Genomic DNA, 22,497 nt, shown 5'->3' with positions numbered 1-22,497 from the left:
TCTGTAGCCTAGCAAGGCTGCTCCTCCCTCGGGGGAGGCAGGGGGCAGGAGGCCAAATTGGTTTAAAATCTAAAACTTTATAATGACACAATCTCAGACATGCTAAGTATATGTGTTACTTTCTATCAACATGTTCGTCCTTGTAGACTGAAGGCATGAAGCAATTTACATACCTATGTAATTCTTCATGTGCCTACTTAGACAACTCTTAGAAACAGTATTCTTACACAATCATTGCTATACAGTAGAACCTTGTGAGGACAGATACTGGATCTGATTAGACAGGAGAGCTGTCTCCACCCCACATATCACCACTCTTGTCTTCCAAACCTACTTTTTACCCGTAGTTGTTTGGAATTAAGAGATTTTGTTTTCAAATAATTTAAAGAAAATGGTGTTTAACAATTTATTGGTACAGATTCATGGATTGTATTTGAGGCATCAGAGTTTCATTCAGGAATCAACAAAATGTAGAGGAAAGGATGGAATGAGGAAGGAGCAGGGAGTATATATAGCTAAAAATTAACTTCTCTACAGCCTTTTCTTACCCTTAGTCTATAAAAATGTCAAAATTTGAAATAATATACAAAGCTAGAAATTTCCATAGACTTTGAAAGATCATTTCTTTCCTGTCTATTAGCAACTCTAGAAGAGAAACAACAAAATTGTTATATGGATTACTAAAACAATAAAAATATTTTATATTGGGGTGCACCTGAGGCACAACTAGCAGAGGTGAGCTGTGAGCTGTTCTCTGAGCCCTATTGCCCACATTTCTGAGGAGACCTGCAGGGCCGCAGGACATCCAGCTCCACTGTCTGGTCACCACACAAGACCTGATACACTAGGAACATCCAGGTTAGGCCCTCCTTCCCAAGACCTGCCATACCAGGAACAGCCAGGGACAACCAGATGGCTACAGGCCAACATAAGAACACCATCAACAAGAGCCAGGGCAATATGGAAACTTCAGAGCACAACTATCCCATGACAGCAAGCCTTGGATATCCTAACACAACCAAACCACAAGAAAAATGAAATTAAATCCAATCTTATAAAAATGACAGAGAGCTTTAAAGAAAAAATAATAATAACCCCCTTAAAGAAATACAGGAAAATATAAACAAGTAGAGGCCTCTAAAGGGGAAATGGATAAATCCCTTTTAAAAATATATGAAAACAAAATTAAACAGGTGAAAGAAAGAAATAAAACTGTTCCAGACCTGAAAATGAAAACAGAAGTAGAAAGGAATAGAAGTAGAAACAACAAAGAAAACACAAACTGAGAGAATCCTGGATACAGAAACCTAGGGAAGAGAACAGGAACAAATGACACAAATATCCCCCACATACTACAAAAGATGGAAGAGAGAATCTCAGATGTAGAAGACACAATTGAAGAAATTTAAATATCCATCAAAGAAAATGTTAAAGCTAAATAATTCCTGACACAAAACATCCAGGAAATCTGGCATACTATGAAAAGACCTAACCTAAGAATCATGGGAATAGAAGAAGATGAAGAGTCCCAGTTCCAAGGATCAGAAAATATTTAAAAAAAAAAACAACATAGAAGAAAATTTCCCCATAGAAGAAAAAGGTGACTATAAACATACAAGAAACATACAGAATACTTGTTAGATTGGTTAAGAAAATAAAAACCTACCACCACATAATGATTAAGACACTAAATATTAAAAACTGCAAGAGAAAAAAGGCCAAGTAACTTACAAAGGCAGACCTATCAGAATTACATCCAACTACTCAACAGAGATTCTAACAGCTAGAAGGGCCTAGACAGATGTCTTGCAGACTGTAAGAGACCACAAATGCCAATCTAGACTACTAGACCTAACAAAACTCTCAATCACCACAGATGGGGAAAACAGGATATCCCAAGATTAAAACAAATTTAAATAATATTTATCCCAAAAGCCAGCCCTACAGAAAATTCTAGAAGGAAAACTCCAACCTAAGACGGTTAACTACATCCAAGAAAAAATAGGAAATAAATAATTCCATACCAGCAAAAACAAAAGAAGGGAAGCACACACATGCACACATTACCACTACCAACATCAAAATAACAGGAATTAACAATCATTGGTCATTAGTATCTCTCAACATCAATGGACTCAGTTACCCAATAAAAAGACACAGGCTAACAGAATGGATGTGAAAACAGGATCCCTTGTATTTGGGGCATAGAGAGTCAGAACTAATGTGTCATCTTGTTGGGATTTTCTTTCCTTTGACGAGTATGAAGTGCCTTCTTTATCTCATTTGATTAAATTTGCTTGAAAGTCTATTTTACTAGGTATTAGAATGGCTAATCCAGATTGCTTCTTGGGTCCATTTGCTTGGAAAACCATTTTCCAGCCTTTTACTCTGGGGTAGTGCCTATCTTTGTGACTGAGGTGTATTTTGTGTATGCAGCAGAATAGCGGATCCTGTTTTTGCACTGAGTTAATGTACCACATTTTCTTTTCCATTTTTCAGCTGGGAGATATCTAAGTTGTTTCCAGTTTCTGGCTATTACAAATAAAGCTGCTGTGAACATAGTTAAGCAAGTTCCCTTGTGATATAGTAATAAGAAATAAAATAGACATCTGAAGGAGATGGAGGGAAAGAACTGAAAAGGCAGTGGTGAGGGTAACATGGGAGGGGATGAGGTGTGAGGAGTGAGGATGTCGGGATGGAGTGTGGAACAGGGGAGAGAATGGAAATGAGTGGGGTGCATCTCTGGAACAAGAAAAGTTGCCTAGAGTCAATGGGGGTGACTTGAGGTGAGATTTCTAGCAACAGGGGTTAACGAGCCTGAAGTTGCCACCTCCTGTAGCCAGGTGGAACTTCCAGTGGAGGAAGAGACACCAAACCACCCATAAAACCTTCAATCTACACAAGCTTTTCAGTTTCATGAGGTCCCATTTATTGATTGTTGATCTTAGAGCCTGTGCTATTGGTGTTTTGTTCAGGAAGTTGTCTCCTGTGCCAATGAGCTCAAGGCTCTTACCCACTTTTTCTTCTAACAGATTTAGTGTGTCTGGTTTTATGTCTTGACTCACTTGAACTTTAGTTTTGTGCAGAGTAATAAATATGGATCTAACTGCATTTTTCTACATGTAGACATCCAGTTAGACCAGCATCATTTGTTGATGATACAGTCTTTTTTCCATTGTAGGGTTTTGACTTCTTTGTCAAAAATCAAGTATATGTAGGTGTGTGGGTTTATTTCTGGGTCTTCTATTTGATGCCATTGATCCACCATTCTGTTTCTATGCCAGTACCATGTAGTTTTATTACTATTGCTTTGTAGTACAGCTTGAGATCAGGGATGGAGATAACTCCAGATGATCTGTTGTTGTACAGTATACTTTTTGCAATTCTGGGTTTTTTTGTTTTTCTATATGAAACTGAGAATTTTTCTTTCAAGGTTTTTAAAGAATTGCATTGGTATTTTGATGGGAACTGCTTTGAATCTGTAGATTGCTTTTGGCAGAATGGCCATTTCGCTATGTTAATCCTATCAGTCCATGAGCATGAGAGATCTTTCATCTTCTGATATCTTCCTCAATTTCTTTCTTCAGAGACTTGAAGTTGTTTTTTGTTTGTTTGTTTGTTTGTTTTTGTTTTTTTTTCAAACAGGTCTTTGACTTGCTTAGTTATAGTCACACCAAGGCACTTTATGTTATTTGTGACGATTGTGAAGGGTGTAGTTTCCCTAATTTCTTTCTCATGCCTTTTGTCTTTCATCCACAGGAGGGCTCCAGACTTTTTTGAGTTAATTTTATATCCAGTCATTTTGCTAAAGGTGTTTATCAGCTGAAGGAGTTCTCTGGTTGAATTTTTGGGGTCACTCATGTATCCTATCCTATCATCTGCAAATAGTGATACTTTGACTTCTTCCTTTCCGATTTGTATCCCCTTGATTTCCTTTAGCTGTCTTATTGTTCTAGCTAGGACTTCAAGTACTATGCTGAAGAGATACAGAGAAAATGGGCAGCCTGGCCTTGTCCCTGAGTTCAGTGGGACTATCATCAGAACAAAATGACAGCCTACAGACTGGGAAAGGATCTTCACCAACCCTGTGTCTGATAGAGAGCTCATATCCACAATACATAAAGAACTCAAGAAATTAACACCAACTAATGAAATAATCCAATTTAAAAATGGGGTACAGAGCTAAACAGAGAATTCTCTATAGAGGAATATCGAATGGCAGAGTAACAAAGAAATGCTCAAAGTTCTTAGTCATCAGAGAAATGCAAATCAAAACAACCCTGAGATTTCACCCTACACCCATCAGAATGACTAAGATTCAAAACTCAACTAACAATACATGCTGGAGAGGATGTAGAGAAAGAGGAACCCCCCCCCCGATTGCTGGTGGGAATGTAAACTTGTACAACCACTTTGGAAATCAATCTGGCACTTTCTCAGACAATTAGGAATAGTGCTACCTCAAGATCCAGCTATACCACTCCTAGGCATATATTCAAAATATGCTCAAGAACACAACAAGAACATTTGTTCAACCATGTTCGTAGCAGCTTTATTCGTAATAGCCAGAACCTGGAAACAACTCTGATATCCCTCAAGTGAGGAATGGATACAGAAATTGTGGTACATCTACACAATGGAATACTACTCAGCACTTAAAAACAAGGAAATCACGAAATTTGCAGGCAAATGGTGGGAACTAGAAAAGATCATCCTGAGTGAGGTATCCCAGAAACAGAAAGACACACATGGTATATACTCACTTATAAGTGGATATTAGACATATAATATATAATAAACATACTAAAATCTGTACACCCAAAGAAGCTAAGCAAAAAGGAGGACCCTAGGTAAGATGACCAATCCCCACTCAGAATGGCAAACGGGAAGGACATCAGAAGAAGGAGAAACCAGGGAACAGGCCATTAGTCTACCACAGAGGGCCTCTAAAAGGCTCTACCCAGCAGTGTATCAAAGCAGATGCTGAGGCTCATAGCCAAACTTTAGGCAGAGTTCAGGGAACCTTATGAAAGAAGGGGAAAATAGAAAGACCTGGAGGGGACAGGAGCTCCACAAGGAGAGCAACAGAACAAAAAAATCTGGGCCCAGGGGTCTTTTCTGAGACTGATACTCCAACCAAGGACCATGCATGGAGATAACCTAGAACCCCTGCACAGATGTAGCACATGGAAGCTCAGTGTCCAAGTGGTTTCCGTAGTAATGGGAACAGGGGCTGTCTGACATGAACTCAGTGGCTAGCTCTTTGATCACCTCCCCCTGAGTGGGGAGCAGCCTTACCAGGCCACAGAGGAAGACAATACAGCCAGTCCTGATGAGGCCTGATAGGCTAGGGTTAGCTGGAAGGGGAGGAGGACCTCCCCTATCAGTGGTCTTGGAGAGGGGCTTGAGAGGAGATGAGGAAGGAAGGGTGAGATTGGGAGGGAATGAGAGAGGGGTCTACAGCTGGGATACAAAGTAAATAAACTTTGTAATTAATATAAAAAATAAAAATAAAAAAACAAACTTCAATATAAAATTTGTCTTCCCTAGAAGAAGTGTAGGGGTAAAGATAGAGCAGAGATTGAGGGAATGGCAAACCAATGACTGGCCCAACTGGAGACCCACCCATGGGAGAGAGCCTGTCCCCAACACTATTAATGACACTCTGCTGTGCTTGCAGACAGGAGCCTAGCATAACTGTCTTCTGAGAGGCTTCCTTCAGCAGCTGATGGAAACAAATGCAGAGATCCACAGCCAACAATAGGCCAAGCTAGGAAATTTTGTGGAAGAGTGGGAGAAAGGATTGAGGGATTCAGAGTGTCAAGGACACCACAAAAATACCTACAGAGTAGGTATTTTGGCCCTTGTGGGTCCACAGACGAAAGAGCAGGAATGGACTGGACCTAGACTCCCTACACAAATGTAGCAGATGTGAAGCTTGCTCGTCATGTGGGTCTCCTACCAATGGGAGTAGGGGATGCCTCCAAATCTCTTCCTTGCCTTTGGATCCCTTTCCCCTAGCTGGGCTGCCTTTCCAGGCTCCAGTGAGAGAGGATGTGCTTAGTCCTGCTGTGACTTGAGTTGACAGGTTATGTTGGAATCTCTTGGTATCCTCCCCTGCTCAAAGAAAAAGGAAAGGGAGAATGATGGAGGAGGGATGAAGGTGGGACTGGGAGGAGAGGAGTGAAGAGGTTGAGATCATATTGTAAAGTGATTAAATAAATAAATAAATAATGGAAGAAAAATCTGTTATATTAAATTTTTACTTCTTTGGTTAGAATATCTTGATTTCATTTATAAATTAAATAAGGTAGTGACTATTTCACTTAGTGGTCAAAAGTTACTCTGATCTATATTTGTACATGCGTGCTGCATATTTATAATTTGTAGTTTTACAGGACTAAGATATTTTCATTGAAATAACTGAATATTTGTGTCAGTTTGATTACCTTGATTTTACCTAATAGTAAATATAACTAGACTGGCAGCAGAAATTTACATTTACAAGTTAACTTAATATTTGATTCCCTTCATCTTCTACAACCTAGAATCTCTTGAGACTAATATTACAGTGAGAGATTGTCTGGATCAAGGGTAGGGTGAGGGGTACCTAACTTACCTTAATGGATCTTTGAAAACCTAGCCGACTGTGGGTGGCCCCATTCCCTAAGTGGGGAACCGAGACCATGTAAGCTCACGGAAGGGGCTGCACACTGGCAAGCATGAATGTTCTCATTCTCTCCTTGGATATGACTATTTGCTTCAGGTTTTTTCCTTTAGTTCCCCACAATGATGGGCTGTAACCTGGGACTGTACACTGAAATCCCTTTCTCCTGTAAAGTTTGGTTTTTTTTATAGTATTGTACTGCATCAACATAAATGAAACCAGGAAAATCATAACGTTAAGTATTTAGATAAAGAGAATGCAACCTAGCGGAAGAAAGACTTTTTGTTTATAATGTTGTTCAAAATAACAAAAACATAACTTTTTAAATTATATACTCTCTGCTTATACTGAATTCTCTATTTTTGACTTTTGTTCGTAGGTTCTTATGTTTATTATATTATTTGGTTCCTATATTTGTGTACTCTTAAACATACTTATAGTCTCTCTATGACAGATGATGATCTGTAGATGAATCTCCACCATTGTACCTCAGGCCAGAGAAGGTAGGTTTGAACTTTCCATGCATCCATTTGGGAAAAGAATTTAATTTAAAACAAAAAGATAGTTTTCTTTGAGGTACTTTCATAATAACAGTAAGTTAGCCCAAAAGATAAAAAGAGATACTTTATAGTTTTCAAATATGTCAAGCCCACAAAACATTTATTGATCTTTGCATCAGGAAGAAACAATAAATCTCTCTTCTCCAGAATCCATACCACAAACTCCCTCATATCTATCTGAAGCTTCAAATGAAATTATAACTGTCAGTAGCTAAGATTTACTCCTTTGGTCTCTGCCTGTCAACCCAATCTCAACATTATCACTAAAAATAATGCTTTGGAAGGCAAGAATTTTCTTTTAAGAAATAAGGATTTTTTTATTACCTGTGGCAAATTTTTAAAAGATAGAAAGTAAGTATACTTTCTGCAAATTCCAATTAAATGTCATTGCTCCACTCAGTACCCAGTAACAGAATCACTTTTCTGCCCCATATAATCAATAGTTCATAGATACATAAGCAGTGGCAGGGTTTCAAAAACACTATAAAGACTGGATTTTATGTGTAAATACCCAAAAAAAGTTACATTCTGTAGGAATCTGTGGCCATTCCCTTCTTAGAAAGAATAAAAAAAAAAAAAAAAAAAAACCTCCCTAAGCAAAAACACCAGATATTTGGTTGAATAAAAAACAATAAATAAAAGCACTCATAAACAAGCAAACCAATCTCCCAAGAATAGACACGAAATCTAAAGAAAGCGCACCAAGGCAATGTGACCAACAGGCATATATGTGAAGCCCTTTTTGTTTACGTCTACAGGTCCTGCTGAATGAACATGACAGGCTTCTTTCCAGTATAGCAACAGTTGCTCCTTAAATATGAGCTTCTCTTTCAAAGGGCTCTGCTATCCTTTGAGAATAAGAAAAAGAATGGAAGCTAGAGATGCAATGCTTTTGAATTCCATTCCAGGAATGTGTAAAACAAAAATCAAAAGACAATATAAAGGGGAAATTGTATTTCCCATCAATAATTGAGACATTTCAAATTCTTGACTCAAAAAAGAGCAATAACAAATATCTGTTTAATGATGCAATATTGAACTTGGATATACATATGAACATATGTATAGATATAATAAAAATAACTTCATTTCTAGTAGTATATATGTAAATGTACTGATATATCAGATTATGTGATCATTCAAGGAAAACACTATTTTAAAACTCTGCCAATGATTAAAGTCATTTTTTAGACATAGATCCATATCCCTTGTGGTGTGGCTCAAAACACAGTAAAGTCAGGCATGCGTGGTAGGCATTTAATAAACATGTGATGAAAATAATAAAACATAGCTTTTGTCCAATTATAGATTCTCTGAATTTTCTATTTTTATTTTTGCTTTTAGGTTTTTATATTTGTTATGTTATTTGGTTCTTAAATTTGTGTGGTACTTTTAAACATAGTTATGTTCTCTATGTCCTCACCAGTTTAAAAATATGCATTATTGGTACTAAGGAGCATGAAATTGACACCTCCTATAGCCAGGTGGGACCACCAGCAGAGGGAAGGGGACACCAACCCACCCAAAAAACATTCAGCCCAAAATTTGTCTTGCCTACTAGCACTGCAGGGATATAGGTGGAGCAGAACCTGAGGGACTGCAAACCAATGACTGGCCCCATTGAGACCCACCCTAAGCGAGAGAGCCTACTTGTAACACTAATAACGATACTCTGCTCTCCTGCAGACAGGAGACTGGCGTATCTGTCTTCTGAGAGGCTTCATTCAGCAGCTGATGGAAACAAATGCAGAGACCCACAGCCAACAATAGGTCAAGCTTTGGGACTGCTGTGCAAGAGCGGGAGGGAGGATAGAGGGAGCCGGACAGGCTCAGACACCACAAAGAGACTTGGGGTCTCACAGACACTGAACCACCAACCAAAGAGCATGCGTGAACTGGACCGAGACTCCCTACACATATGTAGCAGAAGTGCAGTGCGGTCAACATGCAGGTTCCCTAACAACGGAAGTAGGGGCTGTCTGATTCTGCTGACTGCCACTGGCCCTTCCCCTAGCTGGAATGCCTTATCTGTCAGGCTCCAGTGGGAGAGGGTGCTCTTAGTCCTGCTGCAGGAGGGAGAGGGGGCTGGTGCCCTTTGAACTGAAGGCCTCCACTTCTCTGAGAACAAAAAGAGAGGGAATGGGAGGAGGGGGCATGAGGGTTGGACTAGGAGGTGAGGAGGGAGAGGGCTGAGATCAAATTGTAAACTGAAAGAGAGAGAAAGGAAGGAAGGAAGGAAGGAAGGAAGGAAGGAAGGAAGGAAGGAAGGAAGGAAGGAAGGAAGGAAGGAAGGAAGGAAATATGCATTGATTAAACTATGGTGCGTCATTAGATATCGAATTTGGCAGCGTGTAAAGTATGCAGAAATTCTTATTTTATGAAATTCAGCAAAATTAATGCAGAAAAGGAAAGAATGAAAGGCAAAAAGTTAAACTTGATTGTGTATATCCTGTTTGGCCTTATTTTATCTTCTATATCCACATTCAAATCATAAAATTATTCAATGTAGCCACAGTATAAAGTTGTAGTCCTTTGTCTCCTAAAATACTTTAAGAGATGTTTCCATTAGTGACCTTCCCAGAGCACAAATTAAAAAAAAAAAAAATCATCTAAAAGAGTTCTGCTCTTGGCCTCTTCTCTCTTGCCTCTTGCTCCCCCTCTTGCCCTCTTGGCCCTCTCTCCTTTCTCTGTCGGGGTGCCTCCTCTCTCCCCCCATCATGTCCTGCTCTCCCTTCTCTCTCTCTTTATCTCTATCTAATAAACCTCTTTCATAAAAAAATAAATACATAAAAAATTTAAAAAAAGAGTTCTAAGTAGGCAAAGCCATATCAAATGTTAAGGGGATAAGAATAAAAAAGCTGTGTATTTTTGTACATATTTTTCTTTCCTTTTTTGATTTAAATTTTTTTAATTTATTCACTTTACAGCTTGATCATAGCCCCCTCCTTTTCTCTTCTGCCCTTCCCCCTCCTTTAGTCCTCACAAAGGGGGAGCCCTCCTCCCCTACCAACTGACACCAGACTATCAGGTCTCATCAGGACTGCCTGCATCCTCTTCCTCTGTGGCCTAGCAAGACCACTCCGCCAGGTATAAGTGATCAAAGAGCTGACAACAGAGTCCATGAGAAAGACCCTGCTCCCCTTGCTAGAGAACCCCATGGAGACTGAGCTGTCTACAAGCCACATCTGAGCAGGGGCCTGGATTCTCTCCATGCATGGTCCTTGGTTGGTGCATTGGTTTCCACTCTCCCCACTCCCAGGCACAGATTTGTTGGTTCTATTGGTCTTCTTCTGGAACTCCTGTCCTCTACTCTTCCTTCTATCTTCCCATTCTTCCATAAGATTCCCTGAGCTCTGCCCAAAGTCTGGTTTTGAGTCTCAGCATCTGCTTCCATCCCCTGATGGATCGAGTCTTTCAGAAGCCCTCAGTGGGTAGGCTCCTGTCCTGTTTCCTGTTTTCTTCTTCTTCTTTGTCCTTCCCCTTTGCCTTTCTAAGTGAGGATTGATCATCTTACCCAGGGTCCTCCTTCATGTTTAGCTTCTTTGGGTGTACAGATTTTAGTATGTTTATCCTATCTTATATCCACTAATATGTGAGTATATGCCATGTGTGTCTTTCTGCTTCTGGGATTCCTCACTCAGGATGACCTTTTCTAGTTCCCACCATTTGCCTGCAAATTTCATGATTTCCTTGTTTTTAATTGCTGAGTAGTATTCCATTGTGTAAATGTACCACAATTTTCTGTATCCATTCCTCAACTGAGGGACATCTGAGTTGTTTCCAGGTTCTGGCTATTATGAATAAAGCTGCTACAAACATGGTTGAACAAATGACCTTGTTTTGTACTTGAGCATATTTTGGATATATGCCTAGGAGTAGAATAGCTGAATCTCAAGGAAGCGCTATTCCTAAATTGTCTGAGAAAGCACCAGAGTGATTTCCAAAGTGGTTGTACAAGTTTACATTCCCACCAGCAATGGAGGAGGAGGGTTCCTCTTTCTCTACAACCTCTCCAGCATGTGTTGTCACTTGAGGTTTTGATCTTAGCTCCCCTGATAGGTGTAAAGTGAAATATTGGGGTTGTTTTCATTTGCATTTCCCTGTTGCCTAAGGACGTTGAGCATTTCTTTAAATGTTTCTCTGCCATTCTACGCTACAGAGCAATAGTAATAAACACTGCATGGAATTGGTGTAGAAACAGAATGGTAGATCAATGGAACCAAGTAGAGGACCCAGAAATAAACTCACACACCTATGGATACTTGAATTTTGGCAAAGAAGCCAAAACCATTCAGTGGAAAAAAGACAGCATCTTCAACAAATGGTGCTGGTCCAACTGGATATCTACTTGCAGAAAAATGAAATAGATCCATATTTATCACCCTGCACAAAACTAAAGCCCAAGTGGATCAAAGACCTCAACATAAAACCAGACACATTAAATCGGTTAGAAGAAAAAGTGGAGAAGAACCTAAAACTCATTGGCACAGGAGACAACTTCCTGAACAGAACACCAACAGCATGGGCTCTAAAAGCAACAATCAATAAATGGGACCTCATGAAACTGAAAAGCTTCTGTAAAGCAAAAGACACTGTTGTCAGAACAATCCTACAGACTGGGAAAGGATCTTCACCAACCCCATTTCTGACAGAGGGCTAATATTCAGAATATATAAAGAACTAAAGAAGTTAAAAAACAACAAATCAAGTAATACAATTAAAAAATGGGGAACAGAGCTAAATACTTAGCTTCTTTGTGTCTATGGATTGTAGTATGGTTATCCTGTATTATATGGTTAATACCCATGTATAAATGAGTATATACCATGCTTGTCTTTCTGGGTCTGGGTTCTCTCCCTCAAGATGATCTTTTCCAGGTCTATCTATTTGCTTGCAAATTTCATGATGTCCTTGTTTTTAATAGCTGAATAAAATTCCCATTGTATAGATGTACCACAGTTTCTCTACCCATTATTCGGCTGAGGGACATCTGGATTCCTTTTCTTTTTGTAGTTTTGGGGATTAGATCCTAGGGCCTAATGCATGTTAGGCAAGTAACCTACCACTAGGCTATATTCTCAGTATATTCTTAAAGCTGAAAGCAATGAACTAAAATAAGCACAGACCTAAAAACGGTTTCTACCATGTGGTGATCAATATACAAACTGTTTAGAAAAAATTCTTACCAAAAATAACTGACAAAAGGTTGAGCAGGTTGGTGCACAGCACTCAGGAGATAGAGGCAGGTGGATCTCTTTGAGTTTGAGGACAGACAGGTCTACCTAGTGAATTCCTGGACAGGTAGAGCTACATAGTAAGACCCTGTCCCCCAAATTCCAAAAAACACAAAACCAAAAACCTACTGATGGAATAGTCAAGAAGTTTTTAAAGCAGTAGATCTTACAAAAGAAAAAAGTGTACTTTTCCATTTATGTTTAAAAGTATTGAGAGATAAATAGTGCTATTTCATACTTGATTTGGCATCATCAAGAAATGCCAAAAGAACTGGGCCAGTGTGGCACACGCCTTTAATCCCTGTACTTGGGAGGCAGAGGGAGGTGGATTTCTCAGAGTCAGAGGCCAGCCTCATCTACAGAGTGTGTTCCAGGACAGCCAAAGGTATACACAGAATAGAAACCCTGTCTTGTATACAAAAAAAAAAAAAAGAGCTACAAATAACATGGACTAATGTGGACACTTGAATTTTAATCATTGCTGGATATGCAAAATTCCTATCCAATAACTGAGCTGTCATGCAATAAACTGGTGGAAATGAAGCTAAAATCTGGTGAGAGAGCCATTTATTACACTCTTTTTTGTTGCTTGGGAATTTCATACGTGCATTTAATATGTTTTGTTCAAATACATCCCTCCATTACTTCCCCTGAGACTGTATCCCATCCTCTTCACCATGGTTCCTTCCCAATTCCATGTGTTGCTGCTGTTGTTTTTAATCCACCTTGTTTGGGGATGGAAAGATGGTTTAACAGTTAAAAGCACTGTCTGTCCTTGACGAAGACCCAAATTCCAGTATCCGTATAGTGATTCACAACTATCTGGCATTTCAGTTTCAGGGATCTAATTCCCTCTCTGTCCTCTATGAGCACATGCCATAGCACTCTTACACGCACTGCCAGCAAATATATACCTAACATAAAAATCAATAAATCTTAAAAATATTGTTACACTTAGTTTTGTCAATATGTACACAGCCATAGGGCCATCTGCTGGAGCACGGTTAGCCTCTCAGGAGCAGCGTCCCTGAAGAAAACTGACTCTCCCTGTCCCAGCAGCCATCAGTTACCAATAACTCCTCAGCAGAGAAGAAACTCTGTAACTCCCTCCCAACCCATGCTGGTATTTTTGCAGGCTTGATCTTGCACAGGTTTTGTGCACACAGTCACACCTGCTGTAATCTCATGTATGCAACAGGCCTGTTGTGTCCAGAAAACAGTGCATTGATGTTCTGGACCTCTCAAGCCTCAGAGTTCACCTCAGAAGAGGGAACAGAGAGAATGCCTTACGCTCATGGTAGGCCATCTTACATTTCTGATACAGAGAAGTATGCTTATTCCTAGGAAAGGAGGTGAAAATGCTGTGAGAGCAACCCTGCCCTTTCTTGATGCTTATTCATTTCAGGGGTTTGCTGCCTCCTTTAAACATGAATAACTATCTGATAAACTGATTCAGTCTCACAGGTCAAACTCTTTCTCATGCCTTCTAAATCTTTTGCTTGTTCTTGCTCTTTCTATGTCTCACTGTTTCTATCATCTATCTGTCTATCTATCTATCTATCTATCTATCTATCTCGCCATCCTTTATCCCGCCAAATGCTAGGAATGGGATTTTATGACCAGCTACCCTTATCTATATGCTAGAACCATGACTGCAGATTAGACAAACCATCACCAAGCAAGGGGATCGTAATGCCTTGCAGACCTTGTAAATGTGTCATGCATGCATTGCTGTTTTATTTAATTAAAAATGCATATCACTTAGCATATCAATTGCAGGTGTACGGTTAAGTACTCAAAATAAAAAATGTATAAAGTAGCATCTTTTGTTTATTCATTATATATTCTCTCTATAAATCGCATTTAATTCTTTTTTGGATGCAGGATAAACAGTAATTTTCTAAGGATAGGAGGCAGTTCATTCATAGTGGCTTTGAAAGCACCATTCTTTTTTTTTTTCTTGTTTGTTATCATTTATTACAATTTGTATACCAGCTGTGGTCCCCTCCCTCATCCCTCATCCCTCCAAATCCCATCCTCCTTCCCTCTTCTCCCTCTGTGCCCTTCCCCTACTCCACTGATAGGAGAGGGCCTTCTCCCCTTCTATTTGACCCTAGCCTATCAGGTCTCATCAGGACTGGCTGCATTGTCTTCCTCTGTGGCCTGGAAAGGAGGCACCCCCAAAGGGGGAGGTGATCAGAGAACCTGTCACTGAGTTCATATCAGAAAAAGACCCTGCTCCCCTTACTAGGGACCCCACTTGGATTCTGAGTCTATGGGTTACATCTGAGCTGGGGTTTTAGGACCTCTCCATGCATTGTCTTTGGTTGGGAGATCAGTCTCTGCAGGGCTCCCTGGGCTCAGTTTTGTTTTTTTTTTTTTTTTTTTTTTTTTTTTTTTGGCTCTATTGATCTCCTTTTGGAGCTCCTGTCCCCTCCAGCCACACCACTCCTAGGCATATGTCCAAAGTATGTTCAACTATACAACAAAGACATTTGCTCAACCATGTTCATAGCAGCTTTATTCGTAATAGCCAGAAGCTATTCATAATAGCCAGCTCTGTACATAATAGCCAGCAGCTGGAAACAACCTAGATGTCCCTCAACAGAGGAATGGAGACAGACACTGTGGTACATTTGCACAATGGAATACTACTCAGCAATTAAAAACAAGGAAATCATGAAATTTGCAGGCAAATGGTAGGAACTAGAAAAGATCATCCTGAGTGAGGTAACCCAGAAGCAGAAAGACACACATGGTATATACTCACTCATAAATGGATATTAGCCATAGAATATAGGATAAACATACTAAAATCTATACTCCTAAAGAAGATAAACAACAAGGAAGACCCTAGGGAAGATGCTTAATCCACATTCAGAAAGACAAATGCAATAGACATTAGAAGCAGGAGAAGACAGGGAACAGGACAGGAGCCTACCACAAAGGGCCTCTGAAAGACTCTACTGATTGAGGTATTGAAGCAGATGCTGAGACTCACTGCCAAACTTTGGGCAGAGGGCATGGAATTTTATGAAACAAGGGGAGGGGGGATAGGAAGCAGCATTCTTAATTTATCTTAATTACTTTGCAAATATCACTGACCACCTCATCTGCTCCCTGCACAAACACATGACATTCTGATATAGGTTCTTTCGTGATTTTGTTTGGGGTTTTTAATTGTTCTTCAGTTCTCCATTATTTCCCATTTACTCGTAGAACTTGTCAATATCCAAGTACTAGCTGTCATCTCCAAAACCATTATCTTTAATCATGAGCTTTATTCCAGTCTGTAATCCGGAGTCTTCTATTTTCTCTTCGTAGAACTGATTAACAAGCAGTGTGATAAGGTTGGTAACTCAGTGATTCCAAGCCTTTAAAGGTCTTACAGTCTCCATCTATTCACATTAGCCAAATACAAAATAGCCCAATCCAAAACTATCTTTTTATTCCTTTCACATCATACCTTTCAATTGGAAGCCTGAAATTTTTGACAGCCATCTACTAGTTAAGAAGAAAGTCTAATACTGGATCACCACTTCTTCATGACGGAGAACTAAACCCTACTCATTTGCTCACTCAATAGTAGATTTGTTTTCTAAATGTGTAGATATTAGCAACAGATTCTATTTCTGTAAAGCTGTGGCAGGGTTTGAGGAGTAGCTCCTATAGGGCTGGTATCTGAACTGTTATTTCCTTGCTGGAACAAATCATTCTCCAAAATAAATTGGTAGATGGATGATTCAAGGAAAGTATTAACCTCATTCATAAAAGTTTGCTGGTCATGTTAAATCGGCCGTCATAATAACCCTTTCTCTTTCCCATACAGTCCCATCCTTTTCGGATCTGTATTCTTTTGTTTGGATGACCAACACCTCTTATAGTAATGGCTCCTGAACACAAAGAAGAAACAACAAAATGTCCTCAGGACACACCTGACACACGGTGGTCCCTGTCAACAGCCTCTGTTCTTGTTCCCATGCAGCAACAGCTGCCAGGGATATGTACACATATTTTTTCATCTCAAAATAACAACTTCCAAGATCAGTGTTTCCAAACGTCCATGTACAAAGCTCAGTGAGCTTAAGTCAATGGTCTTTGGGCCACTGGATACAACACTTTTGACCATAAATTTTATGTATCTATCAATCACCCTGAGTTTCATTCAGAATTCCCAGGCCTCCTCTCTCTGGAACTTTGAAACTAGACTCTCTAAGTCAGGATGCAAGAAACTACATGTTGAAAGGTTCCCCCAGTTACACATTAGTTTGATGACCACCAGCTTAAATGAAGAATTTCCTGATAGCAAATATCAGATAAATCTTTTTGAGGAAATGTTTTCTTCCTGATTCATTTATAAGAACAGTCACTGTCTTCTAACTTTCCACAACAGCCCCAAGGAATCTCCAGACTTCAAAGATACTTCCAGCCTCTTGCTTCCTAAATCACTCCAGGCCTAGAATTTTTAATACTGTAAAGATCTCCAGGCACACATAACATAATTTTGTATCACCAGATCATATATTGATGTAATATTTGATAACTAAATGACATTATTTCCATCTTCTAGCATTATGTTTTTGGCAACAGTAGCCCACTTGATGGCAAACATTTATCTCATTTGGCAAAGAATTGTGTACAAAATGGAAGGAATCCAGATGGGAGGAGGGTCATTACATTTACCTAAACTCTTAAAATATAGATTACTCAAGAAGTTCTCAGAGGAGACCATCATTCCATATGTTTTTGTAACTACAACTACATTCTGATGTTTCATTTTAAATAGTAGATGTAAGCAAAATTTCTAAAAGTTTATACTCTTGAGTCTGGGTGCAAACTCTACAGTTTTTGTTTAATAAAAGCAAATACACCAAAAAATATCAACCACAAACAAGCATAATTAGACAATTAATAAAAACATCCATTTCTTTACTCTGAGTATTTTATTGAATATCAGGTACTAAGTGCTCAACACCAGGTAAGCATAAAAGTATTTAAGAGTCAGAATTTAAATAGAAGCTTTGAATTTGGAGTTAAATTTCTGCTCTTGTGTCACACAAGAGCCTACAAAGATAACCCTTGGCAAACATTCTCCCTACCACTTAAACTTTCTTTTCTTCCTTGATATGTGTAAAAATCTCCAAAGAGAAAATTATACCTTTCGGTAAGTCATGGTGTAAAATGTAGATGTTTACAGAGAGTACCCTTATTTTTCTACTGTGGCCAATGAAATATGTGTTTTTATTTTATTTTCAGCTTTGTTTAAGAGACCACAGAAAATAGCAAAGTTAAATGAAAAAATCAATGACAATATAGAGGGAAAATGAATTAAGGGCTCTTATGATGCATCTCAGAAACCTTCAATGTAGACAAATTATACACTAAAACTGAATATATAATCACTTCATTTCTTCAACTAAGATTCACTGGTGTCTTTTCCCATTGTTCAAATATATCTTTAAAGTAAAAGCCTTACAACTGAGCTTTTAGCCATTGAACAGAGCATGAGATATGAAGCCAAAATACATAGGATTTAAGCTGGAGTTATTGCATTATCTTCCGGCCTAGCGTATGTACTTTTTGAGCAAGTATACTGCTTTAATGCAATGGATGAAGACTCTTACATTCTCAACAAAATGAAATAAGTGGTTTTTCTCACTTTTTAATAATTTTAATTCATTTTCTGTGAATTATTCACATTGTATCACACAAAATTGTTTTTATGTCATTACATGATCCCTGAATTGTGGCACAGAAGTATCTAGTTTGGTAGAAATGTTGGAAACTGCAATGATTATATAGGCCTGTGTACACGTACAATCCAAAGCTAGAAATGTCAAAGGGAGATTTCATTTTAACTTGTATATATCTGACGAATTTGTCAGCTCTATAGACAAAATAAAGTGGTTCTGTCTTTTAACGCTACTTAACTTAGTCTATAAATTGTTTCTAATACAGCTATACATGATACTGATAAAATGGGGAAGAAAGAAAATTTTCACAAACCTAAAAGCTTTTAAATTTGATATTTTTGTATCACACCCTGGAACCTCTTACTGAGTTGAGGGATGTTCATATAAATACACACACATGCAATGTATGTATATGTATGTATGTATATAAAACATACTAACAAATTTCCCTAAGAAAACATTTAAGTATGACTACATTTTATTAATTTTATGACTGTATTCAATTTATTTTTCATTTTTAATCAAATTGAACCCTAAATTTAAAGAGTTTTAGTTAAAGCACATAAATTACCAAATATCCTATTACACAAATTTTGTGTATATTTCATAACAAATAAGAAAACATCAGGAATGGTGTGTGTGTGTGTGTGTGTGTGTGTGTGTGTGTCACATAGGATTACAGGTTTGCGTGTGAAAAGATAACTCAGAAAAGTATCTAACAGCGTTCCTAAACATGAGAAAGGCATGCGGCAGAGACCGCTGAGAGCCTGCGGAATTTAGAGATGCCCCAAAAGGTCATGACTAAGGCCAAAAGAGTGTGGGAAATGGGGAGAGTAAGGACTTCCAGGGGCGGGGCTGGGGCTCCTTCGGAATGTTGGAAAAGGGAAATGGAGCTACAGAACACATCCTGGGAAAGTTTTGTGGGAAAATAGAAGGAAAGAAAGAAAAAAGAAAGAGAGGGAGAGAGAAAGAAAGGAAAGAGAAAGAAAGAAAGAAAGAAAGAAAGAAAGAAAGAAAGAGAGAGAGAAATAAAGGAGAGAGAGAAATAAAGGAGAGAGAGAGAGAAAGAGAGAGAATGGAGAGAGAAAGAGAGAGAATGGAGAGAGAGAAATAAAGGAGAGAGACAGAGAAACAGGTGGCCTGAAGGATCCCTGACGCCCACAGACAGGACAGCAGTGCGTTTTGATTGAAGGCTGGAGCTGGGCAGCCGTAAATCAGAAAGAAGGGGGTCTCATTCTTTCCCAGTGTCCCCCCTCTGCCTCAGCCCTGGAGGCCACTGGGCACCCCAGGCCGACCCGGGCGAGGCCAGGTCGCCCCCCAGCGGCCTGCAGCTCCCCGCGGTCCCCGGACAGCCCTGCTCCAACTTTCCCCATCCCCGCGCTGTCTGCCGCTCGGAACCCCGCTCCCCGCTCACCGAGGGCGCCGTCAGGAGGCTGATGCTCTCGCCCAGTGAGTCCAGGTTGACCCTCCGGCGGCGCTGGGCTCTTTTGGAGCCGGCGGCGGCCGCGGCCGCGGCCACGGCGGCCGAGGCAGCGGGGACCCGGGCGGCAGCCGTGGCGGCCGCGCTGGAGCCGGGGGGCCCGGGCGGGCTCCGGCTGCCGTTCCAGCAGAGCCTGGACAGCGGGCACTCCCCTTCCTCCTCGGGGCTGGTCTCCGGGCAGTCGGAGCCCAGGGAGCTGAAGGACTCGGACGAGATCTTCCTGCGAGACATGCTGGCGGGTTCGCCGCTGCAGCGAGGCGGAGGCGGCGGCGGGGACGCGGCGGTGGCCGCGGCGGCGGGACCCGCGGGCGGGCAGCCTCAGGCGCGCCGGGGCCGCGGGGCGCCGCGCCCGCGCTCGCGCAGACCGTAGTCCCCCGGGCCGCCGAGCCCCGCGAGCCGGCGGCTCATGGCGCGAACCCGGGTCGCCGCGGCTGCTCGGGGCCCAGGCTCGGCCCGGTGGCGCCGGGGACGCGCGGGGACACGGGGGCCGCCGCCGCCGCCTCCGCAGCCGCCGCTCTCCCGGCGCAGCCTCGGCGCCCGCCCGTGCGCGTCGCTCCCGCTCCGGGCCTGCGGGGCTCGGGGCGCAGCGAGGCTCCTCCGCTCCGCGTCCCCGCCGCCCGCGGCCCGCTCCTCCGCCCCCTCCACGAGCCGCGCGCCTCCCTCCTGCTCCCCTTATACCCCCGCCCCCCAGCGCTGCCTCCGCGGGCGTCACGTGTCCCCAGCATACTCATTGGAAGTCTTCGCCTCTCTGTCTCCACGTTTCTGGAGCAACTAGGACACTTTGCTGCTGTTCTCTGCGCTCCCCGCCATCGTGCCGGTAACAGGGGGCGCGAACAGAGGCTCCCGTGGAGCCAAACGTCCCCAAGCCCAAACGTCCGCTCCCTTGGCCCCTGGAGAAGCAGACGGGCAGTGAACACCCGGGGACTGGCGCTAGGATGTGGGGGACATAGAACTGAGGAAGGGCTCTCCCTGTGAAGAAAACTGACAGCCTGACCTGTGGTGCTGGGCTCTACACACACACACACACACACACACACACACACACACACACACACCCGTGTCCAATTCTAGTACATTTTGGAAGTTCGGGTCTGTCACCCAGCTGCTCCAGCGGAGACACAGGGAAAAGGAAGACTGGGTTGGCCTGTGGGGATGGTTCCCAGCTCTAGCGAGGCGGCGTGTGCACCGAGGCTGAGGCTGGTGTCTGCTCAGGCTACAGCCCTGTTGCTTTATTTGCCAGAGTCGGGTTGGAAGAGCCGCTCCCAGGCCCAGCTGTCTCCGCTCCGGTGCTGGACAGCTCCCCTCGCCACCCGCGAGGAGTTTGTCAGGTGGTGACGAGATCCGATCTATTCCCAGGCAGACACTTCTCCTTGGACCTGACACTAAGGGGCCTGGGGGAGGTTTCTACGTCCCTCAAGCACTGGGCTCCCTGAAATAAACACGCATCTGGTTGGTAAAACCAAGGGGAGAGGGAAGAAAGGTGATTCCTGCACCAAGGCCAGATTCGCCACAGTGAGAGCACAGCAGCTTCGTGTGAGAGCTTGCCCAGCTGCTATCAGCCTCTGTGGTGGCCCCAGGGCCCTTGTGTAGCTACAGAAAAGGTTGGGGCTTATTCTTAAACTAGAGTAGGCGATGATTAGAAGGAAGAGGCAATTGCAGTATCCCAGAAGAGAAATCCCAGTGCAGGGAACAACTGGGCACCTTCCTTGCCTTCCCCTGATCTCAGAAGGTAAAGTTCAAGGGCTTGGTCTTTAACTCAGAGGTCACAAAACCCAAACTGCTTTTACGAGCTTTTTCAATGAACTGGTCTGAGTAAAGCGGATAGGTTTCAGTGGGCAGAGCACATTTGAAAACAAAAGAAGAGCTCAGAAATGTTCCTGCTTCTCCACTCTGACTCGCTTTTAACTCTAAGTCTTTCTGACTGTTTAGGAGGACTCACATAAACGTATGGAGGTTTCATTTTATACTGTGGGAAAATCAGATCCTAAGTGGACATTAAAGATATGAAATGATTATGTGCACTACCATTAACTCATTTAAATACGTAGTCACATCTATGTTACAATGTACTATGTACATTTTCTTCACTGACTACTGAAAAAGATCCTAGCTTCATACTTTCACATTTCACCAGAGGAAATCCATGTCTGTGTTTTAATTTTATTATTATTATCAGCATTACCATTATCATTGATATTATTTGAATTGTTAATGTATTCGTAGTTAAGTTTACCACTCCATTAATTAATCCTATGTCTTTGTTTATGCTAAAAATCAGGCACTGGCCTGGAAATATGGCTCAGCCATAAAAATTAGATACTAATTACACTTTTTGCAATTATGAAAGTCTTCTGGATTTTTTACTAATTCCTTGAAAACTGTATACAATGTATTTATACAATGAAGAATCATGTTCACCCCCATACACACACTTTTCACCCTTAACTACACATAGATTCATTTCTCCATCTTCCCACTCCTTCACAATTTCATGCTCTTTTTTTTGATAGGTTTTTAATGTTTTTACTTGAGATGGAATTATATCACTTCTCTTTCTTTCCTTCCCTCCAGCCCCTTCAAACTACCCTCCTTTAAACTCACCAAGCCCATTGTGTGCTATCATATATATACTCATGGACGTGAGCATATCCAGTGGCCTATGATGGGCATATTCTCTTAAAGAAAATATTTGCAGGGCTTTCAAGGATCCCATTTGAGGTTTATTAGTAAAGGCGTGGAAATATCTATGCAGTTTGAGGCTCTTGGCCTTTTGGTCTCTCAGCTAGGTACTAACTTAGCCTGACTTCTCAGGCCCTCCATCTCCTCCTCAATTTTTTGATCTGTTGCTCTCCTTGTGGTACTC

The 22,497-nt window shown here is 41.3% G+C and overlaps 1 protein-coding gene across 2 annotated transcripts in view; it reads right to left on the bottom strand.

The window, feature by feature from the left end:
• Positions 1 to 20,511, bottom strand: part of Gucy1a2 (guanylate cyclase 1 soluble subunit alpha 2) — a 267,897-nt gene extending 247,386 nt beyond the window's left edge. The window contains exon 1 of one of the 2 annotated variants that reach the window (XM_060372667.1): positions 20,362 to 20,511. Coding sequence is in view for 1 of the 2 variants with exons in the window: in XM_060372666.1 (XP_060228649.1) it covers positions 19,569 to 19,865 (297 nt within the window). In the remaining variant the exon portion in view is untranslated. Of the gene's footprint in view, positions 1 to 19,568; positions 19,976 to 20,361 lie in introns of those variants that run through there. The other variant, XM_060372666.1, reaches the window with a different exon arrangement.
• Between the last annotated feature and the right edge of the window lie 1,986 nt (positions 20,512 to 22,497).

This window comes from Meriones unguiculatus, chromosome 19 (genome assembly GCF_030254825.1).
Source record: "Meriones unguiculatus strain TT.TT164.6M chromosome 19, Bangor_MerUng_6.1, whole genome shotgun sequence".
NCBI lineage: Eukaryota > Metazoa > Chordata > Mammalia > Rodentia > Muridae > Meriones > Meriones unguiculatus.
This window is presented reverse-complemented; position numbering and strand designations above follow the sequence as displayed.